The 15,574-nt window shown below is 37.5% G+C and overlaps 1 protein-coding gene across 14 annotated transcripts in view; it reads left to right on the forward strand.

Moving 5' to 3' along the window:
• The window catches only part of FHOD3 (formin homology 2 domain containing 3), a 719,587-nt gene that overhangs the window by 635,168 nt on the left and 68,845 nt on the right, over positions 1 to 15,574 (forward strand). For all 14 annotated transcript variants that reach the window (XM_007486745.3, XM_007486741.3, XM_007486739.3 and 11 more), the window contains one exon: positions 4,459 to 5,345. In XM_007486745.3, the coding sequence (XP_007486807.2) occupies positions 4,459 to 5,345 (887 nt within the window). The remainder of the gene's footprint in view (positions 1 to 4,458; positions 5,346 to 15,574) is intronic.

Consider the following 15,574-nt stretch of genomic DNA (forward strand, 5'->3'; position numbering starts at 1 on the left):
GAAAGAAAGAAAGAAAGAAAGAAAGAAAGAAAGAAAGAAAGAGGGAGGAAGAAATTAGGAAAGGAAAGGAAAGGAAAGGAAAGGAAAGGAAAGGAAAGGAAAGGAAAGGAAAGGAAAGGAAACGAAATGAAACGAAACGAAAGGAAAGGAAAGGAAAGGGAAGGAAAAAGGGAAGGGAAGGAAAGATAATTTATCAGACTAGTTTGTTATTTTGTTATAATCTTTAAAATTTTATATTGCAAGAGAAGCTATTTTCTTAATACTGTCCCTCTCTTTGTGAGGATAACAAACTTTTCATTCCAAGCTATATAAAGAGCTATGTAATCAATTGTTTGTGACAATAATTCAGGATTTTCATGTTTAAATTTCATTTTTATATCCCTAGTACTGGCATAGTGGTTGGCATATAGTAAGCACTAGAAAATACTACTCAATTGATAGAAAGTTTTAAAACATCATAACACAATGGGTTGGTTACACTGTGTTGTGAAATTTAGTATTTTCCACGAAATCCTCAATTTGCCTTTTTCATGGGGTAACAAACAATTGAGAGCACTATATAGTGGATAGACTTCAGGGTTGGACTGGGGAAGCCTTGGGTTCTAGTCCTGCCTCTGACATAGACTGGCTTTGTAACCCATGGCAAAATCACTGGAAGGAACCAAGGAAACTCCCTCAGACAATAAGTTGCAGATCAGGTGCTAATCCTCATTGATAGGAGTTTCCTCACTGCTAGTTCCTATATCAATAAAGGTGCAGGTCTAGTTCAATCTCTCCTCCTCCCCAGCAGATAAGAAGATTGGTTATAGAGAGTGAGGGACAAACTGTAAACATCTCACATCCTTACTAGGTGAAGAGATAGCAAGAAAGGCCAACAGCACTTTGGGTAAATCCCCTTGATGCATTTATGGGAGTACACAGACTAGTCACCCAGCTGAACTGTGGTCTGCATCAGTGTAAGAAATCCCCATATTGACAAGACCCTGTGATCCACTGCAGGATTTGAGTGTAAATGCTGACTTCAGCCATTGTAGTCAGTGTTCTAATGAAAAAGGCAAAGTTTAATCATAACTCAATATGGTGCTCTAGTGTTATAAATACTTTTTATATGGAACCTCATTTGATCCCCTTAACTATCTCGGGAAAGAGAGAGCATGAACATTTGTCATTGTTTAGGCAATTTCAGTGGTATCCAATGCTTTGTTACTCCTTTGGGGGGTTTCTTGGCAAATATACTTGAAAAGTTTGCCATTTCCTTCTCCAATTATTTTACGGATGAGGAAACTGAAGCAAGCATTTAAGTGACTTTCATAAGGTTACATAGCTAGTAAATGTCTGAAGCCAGATTTGAACCCAGGCTTTCTTGACTCCAGGCCTTGCATTCTATCCACTGTGCCACTGTGCCACCTACTGCCCCTCACATGAACATCATTGTTCCTGTTTTATAGATGAGGAAACTGAGATTAAATTATTTGCCTAAGGTCTTACATGTTGTAAATAGAAGAGGCAGAATCCACACCCAGGTCTTCTTATGCCAAACCTCCTACTTTTCATATTTTATTACATGCTGGATTCTCTAAGATTTGACTGAGGCCACTTCTCCTTCTTTGGACTACATTGTTTTAATTTTGGAATTACTCACTTTGGGTAACATACATAATTTAACTCTTCCCACTGGTGGGAGAACAATTTTTTACACAAAGAGGAAAATAAAACATTGAAAATATAGAGTTGATCTTCTAAAATATTGAAGTTTTTATCACAGGATTTACAAAAATATTCCACATTTGGAATTCTGGATTTAAAGTTAGAAGTGATTTACAAATCCTATTAAAACTGCCTATGATGCTAAACATGGTGTCACTTATTCACTCGTAAACAGAGCTCTTTGCTCTCCCTTTAGTATTTAAAGGATGCTAGACTCCTGAGGTATATAATGATGGTCCTTTAAAAAGTTGCTTATTATTATTACTCTCTTAAAGTAAGCCCACTTGGGGTACATGCCATGTGATCAGCTGATTAAATTATATATTTTAGGCTAATTTTCCCTCAATGTGGCCTGAGCAGCAAAATGCATGCCTGATCTCCAAGGAATCTTAGAGAGGCTCCTTTCCAAGGAAATGGCCAACAGATATTAAATGTGTTCCTTCAGAACTCTTGAACATTGCCTCCTAATGCCCTAAAGAGCAGCTTCACTTTGCACTGATGAGGGAGTGTTCCCATTGGTGAAGACACAGACCCTTGAAGTATTAAAGAGATCTTCAACCAGAAAATACATAAATTCATTAAAGCCAGATTCCCTGGTACCTGGTAGTCTCAAAATGCTCCTTTGAGGATCACTTGGCACATTTCCATCACAGAAGCTCTATGATTCCAGGATTGCTTTTTTTTTTTCAAAATAAATACATAAATGAGAAAAGCTAGAGATGATGGCAACTGATAATCAGGCCAACTAATGGAGATTTCTGTTTTCACCTATTGTTTACCTGGTCAAAAGGTGGTCAAAAGGCAATACTGGCATTTATTGTCCATATTCTTGGCAACTACAGCAGAGGGGCAAAGGAGAAATGTGTGATATGTTTGCGCATCAGGGATTGATATTCATGGCATTTTAACTCCAGTTACCATATTTATAGTTACATGAGATTGTAGTGGAGTGAGTACAATGTATGAAACTATATTAACGCTAATCTAAATTTTACTCCAAGTCAAGTTAGCTGCAGTCTTTCTACTGCTTGCTTGGATACTGTGCACTGGGTTGCAGTCTCATACTCTCTGGAGACGAGCCTTCTTAATGTTGCCCGCGTTGTGTTTTGCTTATTATGCTTTAACAGTTAGTCATCATTATCCCGTTTAGCAGTCCTGAAATGCATCAACTAGTTGGATTAGTAAAATAAGCCAATGAACTCATGCGATTCAGATTATCCAACATTCTTCCAAATAAGGATAACTTTACCAAAGTGGAATCTCAGCTATCAATCACAAGCAAATGCCTTCTTAGCAAGAGCAGGAGATCGACAAATGCTAGTAATTACTCACAAACTGTGACTCTGTCTATACTTTTATGGTATAATCAGATGCCTCCTGCTTTGCTGCAGTGCATTATTACTGGGCTTTGAGAAGGCCCTCTGCTTATCCAAACAAGCTGGAGTGAATTGGAATAATCAGCTCTCTCCATCCTGCTATTCAGTGCCTAGATAACACTCCCAAGTGATTCTAAACCCATAAGAGGAACTCAGAGAAGATTCACTTGCCTTTACTAGTTTTGTTTCTCCAAAGATTATATGTTAATTTAAAGAGGAAACAATGTTTTAGGCTTGAAAGAAACTCGTCTTTGTTGTTGTTGAGTTTTTTACTTTGTGATTTCTTCTTCTGTCCTTACTTTTATATTAGTTCTTCTTTGGGGTTTGTGTAATATAAATTTCATGACAGTGGTGAAAAAGTAAGCAGAAAAACCAAGAATTTAAAATACTGCATAAATTGTTCTTCTTATCCATGTAAGACAATTCAAAACATTGCCAACAGACTAGAAGAACAAGAGAGCTGTTTAGAACCACGAAAAGGTTCATCTTGATTGGTTCTCATGCCATTTCAAGTAGGCTGCTCATCTCTTAATAATGTTTGTATCTTTAGTTTGTTTAGTTTGTGAAACTGAGTAGTGGTTCTTGGAACATGGAATAGCAAAAGTATGCTTTAGAAAATGTATCAACATTGAAGACCTTCATGCTTCTTGGGTGGTTTAAAGTATGACTTTTTTATTTAAATGCTTCATAAATTTGAATCAGAGAACAATGAGTCCTTTGACTATGGTCTTTGTGTGCTGGTGGCAAACTAGAAATGTCTTGAGCCCTCCATAATTTCCCTACTCTCTTAAGAGAGAAGAGGTATCCTCATAGAAACTGTCCAAGAGAGCCTTGATTTACTAGATTCCCAAGGATCCTATCCCTAAAGAGTCAACCATAGAGACTTTGATCTTAGTTCAAGAAATCTCTGGTCTCTGAGGCTGACTCTACAGAGGAATGAACAAAAGAAATAGAATATATGTTTTCATTGAAGAAAAGGTTGTGAGAGACTTAAACAGGTGTCCACCAGCCATGACCATTCAAGGGAAACAATGAGAAACTGCCTTCTATAGAGAAAGAGATCTTTAAAACTGATTAATCTTCTTGAATGTGTAGCTTATGGAAGTATTGGGTGGTATGTTGTTGTGGGATTGTGGGACAGAGAGGAGATTTCTACCACCCACCCAGTAAGAGAAATGATTATGTAGAAGCAGCGATCTAGAAGCATCATGGTTCCAAGTGAGAACCATCTGGATATATATATGCAGGTTTTGATATCCCAAACGTGTCCCTTGTCAAAATGTCATCAGCCTCATCTGTGTCTACCACTACATGTTTCTGTTGATTTGAGTCCCCTCTGCTACTATTTTCATTGATTATGTTTATATAATTTCAGGTCTATGGTCACAGACCATTCAGGATGCTGGTGTAAATGAGCAGTGTAGCAACATTCTCAACAATAAGAGGTTTATGCTGGACATGTTGTATGCCCATAATAAAAAACCCAAGGATGAAGAGGAGAAGGAGCTGGAGAAAGTGGAGGAAAGGAAGAGGACAGAAGAAGGTGAGGAGCCTATCACCTGCGTAGCCAGTAGGATCTCTGTTCTTCAGGCCAATTCACAGGCTAAAGATGAAAACGTCAGAAAGATGGAGATTGAAAATTTGGATAACCAGGGCAGTGTGAAAGCCTTTGCTGAGAAGTTCAACAGCGGGGAGCTCACAAAAGGCACAGCCTCATCCGAGATGGGGATTGGCGAACAGGTCTCTGAAAAGACACAAGCACAACCAAAGAAGGAGTCGGACTACATCTGGGATCAGCTCATGGCCAATCCTAGGGAACTTAAAATCAAAGAGATGGACTTCACAGACTTGGGAGATGAGGATGATATAGATGTTTTGGACATGGATTGGGGTCCTAGGGACTCACTCATTCCTCCTCCTCCACCTCCACCTTCCTTTTTGTGTTTGCCTCCACCTCCCCCTCCCCCTCTTTTTGATTGCTCATCTCCAACTCCAGCCCCTGCTAATTTATTGGCTCCTCCCCCAATGTTTGGCACTCCTCAGGGTTTAGGGTGGCCCCAGGTTCCTAGGGGTCAGCCAGCATTTACAAAGAAGAAGAAAACCATCCGTCTCTTTTGGAATGAGGTGCGGCCATTTGAGTGGCAGTGTAAAAACAAACGCTGCAGAGAATTCCTGTGGTCGAAACTGGAACCCATTAAAGTGGATACTTCCAAACTGGAGCACCTCTTTGAATCTAAATCCAAGGAACTGTCTGTCACAAAGGTACCACTAACATCTAGTTTGTTCCTTTAATTTGTGGCGTTTCTTTTTATCATTTGATAACACCATACAAATCTGTAGCTCACAAAATACTTTTAGGTGTCCTTACACATGTAATAGGAACCATAAATCTATTACAGAATGTAGATATTGTGAACTTTTAATGAATTACTTAATGAACTATTAATTCATTATCTCCACCCTAGACATAAGTTCAGTGATTCTTGTTTTGTAGTTCTGTTACAGTTCATTTAAGCCTGGATTATGTGGACAGCAGCCAGTGAACATTAACCAAAATGGCCATCTAAGAACCAAAATGGTCAGGGTTGGGAAGAAGGTATACACGTTTCCAAAAGTTAGCCAGTAAAGGAATAAAAACGACTGACTTACTGGAAATGACATTGTCCTGTCAAAGAATATGGTGATCCAGCCATCTTCATTTGACATTAAACAGTTTGGAAGTTAACTGTGGCATGGAACTCCATGGCTACAAAAGAAGATATGTCATATCTCAAATGACATTTCTTTAAATAATTCCTTGAGTAGGCTTACATAATGCCAAAAATATGGACCTTTCCAAATAATCTATTCTCTCTGTTTTAGATCAAGTAGACAGCACATGCATACATGGAGATGATTGACTGAAGTTTTTTTTGTTTACACCTGAATGTTTCAGCCCTTCACTGATGTATTGTGTATATGAATTACATTTCATATTTCCAAGTTACTAAAAATGAGATAGCTTACCATAAGGTGCCTATGAAGCATGACAAGTAAAAGTTAATCGAAGGTGCTGAGGAGGAAAAAACACTCCTAATACACTGAGTAACAGATTTCTAATAATTCATTTCCTAATAAAAAAGATTCTAGCTTGCACACTCTTATCTTTGAGTCAGTGTACATTGCAGTCTTGAAAAGATTTCTTTAATTATTATTTTCACAAAATTCTATTCAAGCTGCAGAATTTTCTTTGTCACCACCCACGTTTGTTTCTCCCTCTTAATGAAACAAGGTTTGTGGAAGCTTTTTGCCAAGCATACAATCAGCTAAAAATGTCAAGTACTTCTATCTTCTGTCTTCCCTACCCCATTTTTCCTCCTTCTCCGGTTATACGTCACCACTTTCAGTGACTGTGTTTGCTATATGATCCTTCATCAAAAATACTACAAATTTCCCCCTAAAGGTCATACACAAAGAAAATAGAAAAGCTCAAACATATGAAATATGTTTTATATATACTGAATATCTTTCACTAAGCCTGTGGGCTATTGTTTTGTGTGTGTGTGTGTGGGGAGGGGAATAGCACCGAAGGGGTTGATCATCTCTGGTTATTGTTTATTATCCCGAATAAGTGGCCCTAAATAGCTATTTGAGGAGAGTAGATTATTGAACTCCTATTCTGTATCAAGGTCTCTAAACTTCTTGTAGTGTTCATCTGAATGCCCATGACTGATTGGGCAGAGTGCTGACAATCTATGGGCAGTGTGGGGATCATTTAGAGTCAGGTCTGCTTTCCAGGCACATGGCCAGAAGCTGCCAACAACCCTTCCTCATTTCTCATTGAGATTCCCTGTAGTGAGCTTAAGAGAGCTGCCACACTACTGCCTGTACAGCTTGAGCCTTGAACTGCTAGTAACATTCAGAGCTATCCCAGAACTCTCATAGAAGGCACAGGTGTTCAATGAACCCATTTGGATTTCCCAGTCAACCACTGTGGGAATCTGTTCTATTTGAAAGTAAACCAATTCTCACAGAGAACAAGGTGATACCGCCAGCAGCTATGGTTTCCTACAACTCATTTCATAGCCACCTCACTGTATGATGTAGAAAGACTTGTGATTCACAACAGTTGGGTTAGCAGTTTTTCTTTCATGAAATATCACTTCTTCTAAATGTCTCCTGCTGTCTCACACACATACACACAACATCAAAACCCAACTGACCTTGTCAGCATTACCTACTTTTTATTCAGCTTCAACTCATGGAGGAACTCCATTATGAACATGAAATATAATTAGAATTTCCAAAAAAGGGAATCTCCTTCAGCAAAAAGGCTATCTATCTCTTCTCTAGAGAGCCATTTTGCCAGAATGGTTGCTGTGACCAAAGAATTCATTACCTATATGCAATTGACTAGTGAAGACTCCCTCCATACTCACCTTGGACAGCAGACTTATTTTCACCAGAGCTATCTATATTTGCATCCTTTCTGGCATGGCAAAACTTGCCAAAGTTTTCCCTCTGCTTGTCTAGCCTTTCAAGTTTCTAATTCATACCCCCATGATGTGTCAGAAGAGGAGTTTGGTGGAGGCTTCTGAGAGGCAGTGAAGAAAAATCCCTATTAAAAAGGTCAAGCCCTGCCCATTTGGGTAAATATTCATGCATTTTTTTGTTATGTATATCAAATATTTTATGTAGAGATGATGCCAATGGCCCATTTTCATGGCATAGTGATTTGAGTTCATCTAGCAGCAGTGATGAGGTACCCATGTTTTTTCACTCAATTCTAAGTATACCTATTTACAAGTTAACTGATTAGAAATAAGAATAGTCTGTGGCTGTGGAAAATATTTTTATCTGTTAAAAATAAATTGATGATTGATGATATTGAACTGAAAACTTTGACCGCATTAACCCATTAACTTAATCAGCCCTGAAGTCATTTAGGTGGTGTTTTTCTATTGCGCTAGCTTATCTCTCCATAGATTTCCATTGGTCCAATGGAAAGTGGTTTAACTAGCGGGAAAAAGCTAACTCTGGCAGAGGGTAGGGAAGAGAAGAAAGAAGTAATCATTTGGCAATAAGGAACTATAAAACTTTATTTGTTTTTTTTAAAAGGATGAAGCATGACTAAATGTCTTCCCCAGGAAACCCTGAGTATGTAGCCTTTATAAATACTCTTCATTCTTGGACTCATTATGACATGGCTTTTAGTGGGACAGGTTAGGAAAAGAGTTATCAAAATTCAATGCATTTTTAGAAGTTGCATGCCTAATTGTTAGGATAAAGTTGTACTTCCAGTGAAGACGAGTTCATTGGTGTAGAGCAGATTCATGGTTTAGCAGGGATTTGGATACTTGAACTCTAAGACCTCTTCTAACACTATGACTCAATGTCTCTGCTAAGGTCATATTCCATACCTCAGCTCAAGTAGAAACATAAGATTATGGTAATATATAGATCAGTTTACCAAAACTCATTCCAAAATATTCCACAACTAGAAATAGAAACACACAACTCGCTGCTTTTTGGTGTAGTCAGTGTGGGTAGGTGATAATTAAGTACATGGAAAAGAAAGATTAAATTAAAATTAAATTAAAGTCAAATGAAATTTATTTTTAAATTAACATGCATTAAAATGGAAAAAAAAAGTTATCCTAAAGACTTGACTCCATTTTTTGGCTTATATTACTTGATACAGATGTGACCAATTTTACTTCTGTTTCTAATTCTTAACTATGATTTCCATAAAACACAGCTATAAACAGCCACTTCCTAATTCTAGCTCACAAGAAGTTTTTTATTAAACACAATAGAGTGTACAAAAATAAAATGAAATAGACTTCACGTGGCAGCATATAACACAGGGGAGTCATTTGTAATTTAGGAAAGAAAACTTACATCAAGAGAATCATAGGGATATGATTATAATCATCAAAGCAATCTCCCCCTCCCCTGCCTCCCCATACCATTAAAGAAGGAAGCCAATTTGCCAGATTAAAAAAAAACTGTGATGCTGTCTTAATAGAACTGATAAGAAAACAAAAATGTGCTATGTAGTTTTTCATCTAAATAGATTCTGGAACATGGGTCTACATTTTTCTTCATATCAATTTAGATATTAGACGGAAGAGGTGAGTCTCTTTCTCTCTCTCTCTCTCTCTCTCTCTCTCTCTCTCTCTCTATATATATATATATATATATATATATATATATATATATATGCAGAGACAGAAAGATAGGCAAATATATGGGAGAGATAGTTACAGAGAAAGGCAAAGAAGAGAACAAAAATGCAGTCTTACTTTAAAAACAAGCTAGTGTGATGGAGGAAAAAAATCTAGGTCTTGGAGCAAGAAGAAAGGGAATCAGGAGACCTAGAAACTTGAGAGTCACTTCACTCTTTGACCTCAGTTTCCCCATTTGTAAAATGAGAAACTTCAAGTAGAAAAGCTCTAAAACTCTTTACTTTCTGAACATTCCATGAGATATTTTTTTCTCTGCAGAAATCTATAAATAGTGTATTGCATTTTATTATTTTGTATGTCTACTGCTGGCCTAAAGCATAGCTTAGAATTCTGAATCACTGCTCTGGGGTTCCCTATCCCAGAGAAATTGGAAGTAGCCAAATTTTCTGGATCAGGGTTTATAGTTGTCAAGTGCTGGAGACATTACAGTCATAATGCAGGACTCAGTCACAAGGCAAGTAGAAATCACCTGATAAATAATTAATTTTTTAAAACCCTTCCCTTCTGTCTTAGTATCAATTCTAAGACAGAAGAATGGCAAGGACGAGGCATTTGGAGTTAAGTGACTTGCCCAAGGTCAAACAGGTAGGATGTGTTTGAGGTCATATTTGAACCTAAGTCCTTCCAACTCCAGGGCTGGCCCTCTATCCACTGTGCTACATAGCTGCCCCTCTGATAAGAAATTTAACTTAATTGTTTATTGGTAGAGACCCTTAAATAGTGGAAACAACTGGATATACAGAAGAATTGATTCAAAACAGAGTTTTATAGATTTTTCTCTTATCTCTTAATGAATAAAAACAACAAGCTCTTCTCAATACGTAGGAAACCAGCATTTGTGACCATTATGAAGAAAAGTACAGATTTCAAACATTATTTTTTATAATATTTCTATATTTAAAATTTTGAATAAAACTTATCTTTGCAACCTGTTATTCCCTTGTGCTAAAAGAAACAGTGTAGAACATGAATAAATAAAGGCTAGGCCTGGGTTCAAGTTATACCTGCAATCCCAGGCAGGTGATTTAACCTCTTGGGCTCATAGCCAACTCTCCAAGAGAGCAAAGAAAGGCCAACCTGAATTGGTAGCAGGTGTGTTGTTAGTACGGCTTCCCAGTGCTAGTGGGTAATCCCAGATCAAGTCACTCTTTCAATAATTTGATAGTATAAAGAATTAATGATGAGAGGCAGGATGATGGAGTAGATCAGCTTCAGTTAAGAGGACTAAAAGTTAAGTCCTGCCTCCGACACATATTAGGTCTTCAATCCTGAACAAATCACTTTAACTTCAGCTTTTTCAGGGATTCAAATGCTCAAATGACTTGCATACAGGCTAGTTATTTTTCAATCATGTCTGACTTCATGACCTCATTTGGGGTTTTCTTGGCAATGGTAGTAGAGTAATTTGCCATTTCATTCTCCAGCTCATTTTACAGATGAGGAAACTGAGACCAACAGGGATAAGTGGCTTGGCCAGGATCGTATAGCTTAGTAAGTGTCTTAGGTCAGAGTTGAACTCAGGAAATTGAATCTTCCTGACTCCAAGTCTGGGACTATCTACTGGGCTACCTAGCTGCCCTCAGAGTTTTCTTGTGTAGGATTTAAGTGAGTGAGATCTAAGAGTTATAAAGTTGGGAGAAAGGGATGAGGAAGAGCAAAAAGCAGAAGACAAAAGAGACTCAGATTCAGTTTAGGAGGAATACCTTGTGCTGAGATAAAAGGTAACATTCAAGTCCCTATAGCAAAGGCTTGAAGGATAGTTATTAAATTCTCTTTCTCATATACCTTCCTCCTACCCTCTTGCAATTTAAATATCTATCAAAGGGAAACAAAAGCACTATCTTCTTCTCAAAGAGGAATATATAATTCTCAGTTCATTGGCAAACCAGCTGTGATTCAGTATTACAAAAGTTAACAGCAAGCAGAAAAAGAGACTCAATTTTTTCTTCTATTGACCAGTTTCTGACTCTTTCCCTTTTGGATTTCTCATGTGGACTGTATAGTGGTTAGAGTGAGGAAAAAAGTATATATTCAAATCTCTAAGCACACATTAGCTGTGTGACTTTGGGCAAATGACTTAATCTTCCATTTCCTTAGACAACTCTTTTAAGATAGAACATTGGCCAATCTATATCGATAGTATGAGTTTCCTTACCAGGAATTCATCACACTATAAAATCACAAACCACACTATATCAATGAAATTACAGACTTTGACCAAAGGAAGAAGTTTGGAGTGGAAAAGTATACTGATTTTGGTTTATCATTGGTGATTTCAGAACGTGTATATAGAAGGTTGTTTTTTTTTTAATTTTGGCTTTAAAGCATAGCAAGAAAAAAAATAAATAATAAGGAACATAGATGTATTTATGAAGAATAAATAAGAAGAAACTGACCCTTCTAAGAAACCAAATTTAGTTAAAATAGAGAAATTTTCTGTTTTTCTAATAAAGACACTGATGAGTCATCTCTTAAAAAGAAATTAAAAAACCTTTAAATGAGAAAATTGTAGAGGCTTCTATGCTAGACCTAGCTACTCCTCTGATTAGTAGTTTAACATGAACTTTTGGTGGCAAAGGCCAGATGGCAGATATCCAGTATACTTAGTGTGAATAGATAGACCTTAAGAAAGGTAATTCATCCTTGTAATCCTGAATGGAAGCTAAGGGCAAGCTAGATCAGAGGATGCTAAAAGTTATGAAAAGGACCCAAGATTGACCATTTTTTCAACAAGTATTAATTAATTTCAGTGGATACAAAGAAAGGCAAAAAATAGTCCCAGCTCTCAAGGAGGCCTCAGTCTAGTAGGAGAGAAAGCATGTAAATTATATGTAGAAACAAGACATAAACAGGATAAATTGGAAGTAGTCAACAGAATTAACTAGTTTTAAGGGGAATTAGAAGTCTTCCTTTAGAAAGTGAGATTTTAGGTGTCTCCATGGATTGAGAGCCAGACCTAGAGAAGGGAGGTCCTGGGTTAAAATTTGACCTCAGAAACTTCCTAGTTGTGTGACCCTGGACAAGCCATTTAACCCCAATTGCCTAACCCTAACCCACTCTTCTGCCTAGAACCAATACTCATTATAGATTCTAAGACAGAAAGCTGGTTTTTTTTTTTAATGTGCTTTCTTGAGCTATCCCACACTCAAAGTAAGCCTATCCACAGTGCCTGTGCTCCTTCTACCAGGCACCATTCTTCACCTTGGAATAGTTACCTGAAAATCAAACATGGGAGAAATCTTAAAAATGAGACCAGTGCTTCATTCTCAATCTCTTCCATGCCTGGACTAGAGTAGTAGAGAGAGCTCAAAGTAAAAAATAGGGCATGGAAGTATGAGAAACCAAGAGATTAAAAAGAGAGAAAATGGGAGGGGAAGCTTAGAAAAGAATGGAATATTCCTTTTTTGGAGGGGCAGTTGCTTTCTCTTTTTTCTGCTCCCTAGTCAGCCCCACCTTGCTTCCCATTGTCATGATGATGACAGACTCAGAATTTCACCTTGTGTGGGCAGCCCAGAAACTTTTTTTAACTTTCCCAGATCCCAGATGTGAGAAGTAAAAAGGAAAGTGCATGCACTGATAACTCACATTTATCTCACCTGGTAAGGTTTGCAGAGTGCTTTCCTCATAACAATCCAATGAATCTTAAGTACTATCCTTATTTTACAAAGAACAGAATTGAGTCCCAAAGGGGTAATGAGACTTGCCTAGATTATTACAGCAAACTACAGAGCTGGGCTTCAATCCAATACTCATTTCACTGTAGCCCTGAAGGTATCCTACATTTTACCTTTTCATACAGAAGGTGATGCTTGAGCAAAGTGTTGAAAGAAAGCAGGACTCCAAGACCCCATGAAGTTTGGCATTGGCACCAGAAATATTTTGCAGGAATCCCTGGCTATTCCACAGAACAGCCGCCTCAAAAGCTCTGGGATTTAGCCCCAACCATGTCCAGATCTTGAGATTTGATCACATCTAATTTATTAGAATCCCGTGACTTTTCTATTGTTTGATCTAGTACCTCTAACCTGTACACAACAAATCACTTCCTCATCTTTGGCATTGCTTTCATTAGAGACTATGAAGAGTTCTTTCTCTGCTGTTTCTGCTTCAAGCCTATGGTGCTGGGTCATGCAAACTCGATTTTTAGATCGTTTTACCTTTTTACATTCTTAAAATTGTTGAGTATCCCCAAAAGCTATTTATGTGTGCTATATCTATCAATATTTAGCATATTAGAAGTTGAAATAGTTTTGACCTTACAGAGGCTTGGAAAGGCCATCAAGGATTCCCTCTGACCACACTTAGAGAACCTCTTATGTAATCAGAGATTGGACTTGAAATCAGGAAATCTTGGGTTCGGATCTTACTTCAGACAACAACTAGCTTTATAACCCTGGACAAGCCCCTTAATCCTTCTGTGCCTCAGTTTTCTCATCTGTAAAGTGAGCAGACTAGATTTGATGGCCTCCAAAGTAATTTCTGACTCTAAATTCATGATCTCCATGGAGACAAGTGATCCTCCAGCATCATAAGGATGAGGTGAGAAGCCCCTTGATCCTCTTGGGAATCACTATTCAGATGGGAGCCATTATTATTCTCATCTAAAGATCCTTTTTGTATGGGCTTTGGAGTCCATTAAAAGGTGCTGACTCTTTAGATTCTTTTTTCATTTGCCTATTTCCTAATTTGTATCTGACCTGCCACATACTGTGGAATTCTCTGTTCTCACTTGGGGTTTTTTTAATTATATTATTTTTAAAACACCTCTAAATTTTTTTTTACCAGTTAACCATTCAGTGTTTCCAGTTGTTATTTTTGAGCTTTGAGCAGTCTTAATCCTTAGCACATGTTTCCCCCTCCCTCTCTGCCACCCCCCAGGCTTCCAATAAGGTCTTTTTTAAAAATAGTCTCCAACTTCATGACTTTTATTTACTCTTTTTACTATTCTTAGAAGTGCCCTCATCTGTAAAATGAGGGGGGTGGACTAGATGTGTTCTAAGGGCCTTTCCAGCTCTAGATGCTATAATCCTAATATGCAAATTCATCAAATTTCCATTTTCTAAAATTGAATAGCTCTATAATGTCCCTGGAGTTTTCCCCACCAGAATGAACATAATTACATTATGATCCCTATTGAATGGTAGTTCACCCACAAATATTTCCTGTTCAATTCCACTCAACATTTATTCAACACTTACTGTTTGCAGAGCATGTGTTAGGTAATTAATATGACCAAAGTTTAGATAGGACACAAACTCCATCTCCTGGAAATTTAAGTCTAGCAGAAAATTAAGGAACAAAATTACACAGAAAGCTATACTTTACAATATTATATAAGTGCATCTGAGAGTTTCCAAACAAAGTACTATGTGAGGTCAGAGAAGGAAGGTCATTGTCAGCTTCGTTCCTTTCCTTCTTGACCCTCAAACTCTTTTTTCTTGGAAGAGATGATTAATCTGTCTACTCCAAACCCATTTGTCTTCATGTCTTCCATAGCCTATGGAAATGACTGATGCCTCCCAGTTTCACTACCTGCCCTAATTTTGTAGCGTCTCCAATCTTATTTAATATTTCTAGCTCTAATTCATTGTCCTGCTTGTGTGCTTTATAAAATATTCCTATTATATTTGTTACATATATTATTTATAAACCTGTATAGGATTGAATTTATAAATTATGCCCCTTAAAGGATTAGTTCTTCCTGAATATTATGCCTGTAAGTCAAGCATCTGCTACCAGAGAATTGCAAAGAGGTAAAAGTCACTTATTTTACTGACTAAACTTTGGCTTCTTTTTGCTTTGGGGAAGAAAAAATAATGTTCTCATTAGTAGCAAGCATTTATATTGTGTTTTAAGGTTTGCAAAGTTCTTTACACATGTTATCTTATTTTATCTTTACAACAACCCTGAGAGGTGAGACATTATTATCCCCATTTTGCAGATGAGAAAAAAAAAACTGAGACAAGCAAGGCTTAAGTGATTAGCCCAGGGTCACTTGACATGAGAAAACCTGAGTTCCGGTTCTGATGATGTCTCTTGTGAGCTACATGTCTGAGCAAGTCACAGATAATCCTCATCTCATCCTCTTTCCTCATCTCTGAAATGTGAAAGATCCTACTGGTGCTTCCTCCTTTCTCAGGTTACTGACAAGAAAACACCTAGTTGATTCTAAAGTATGCTAGAAATTGGTGGAGTTTTTGTTTCTTTGTTTGGGACCAGACCTGGGATTTCACCAGTGTAGGAATGGGAAGAGAATCCCTTTTC

The sequence above is a fragment of the Monodelphis domestica genome, chromosome 3 (assembly GCF_027887165.1).
Source record: "Monodelphis domestica isolate mMonDom1 chromosome 3, mMonDom1.pri, whole genome shotgun sequence".
In the NCBI taxonomy this organism is placed as follows: domain Eukaryota; kingdom Metazoa; phylum Chordata; class Mammalia; order Didelphimorphia; family Didelphidae; genus Monodelphis; species Monodelphis domestica.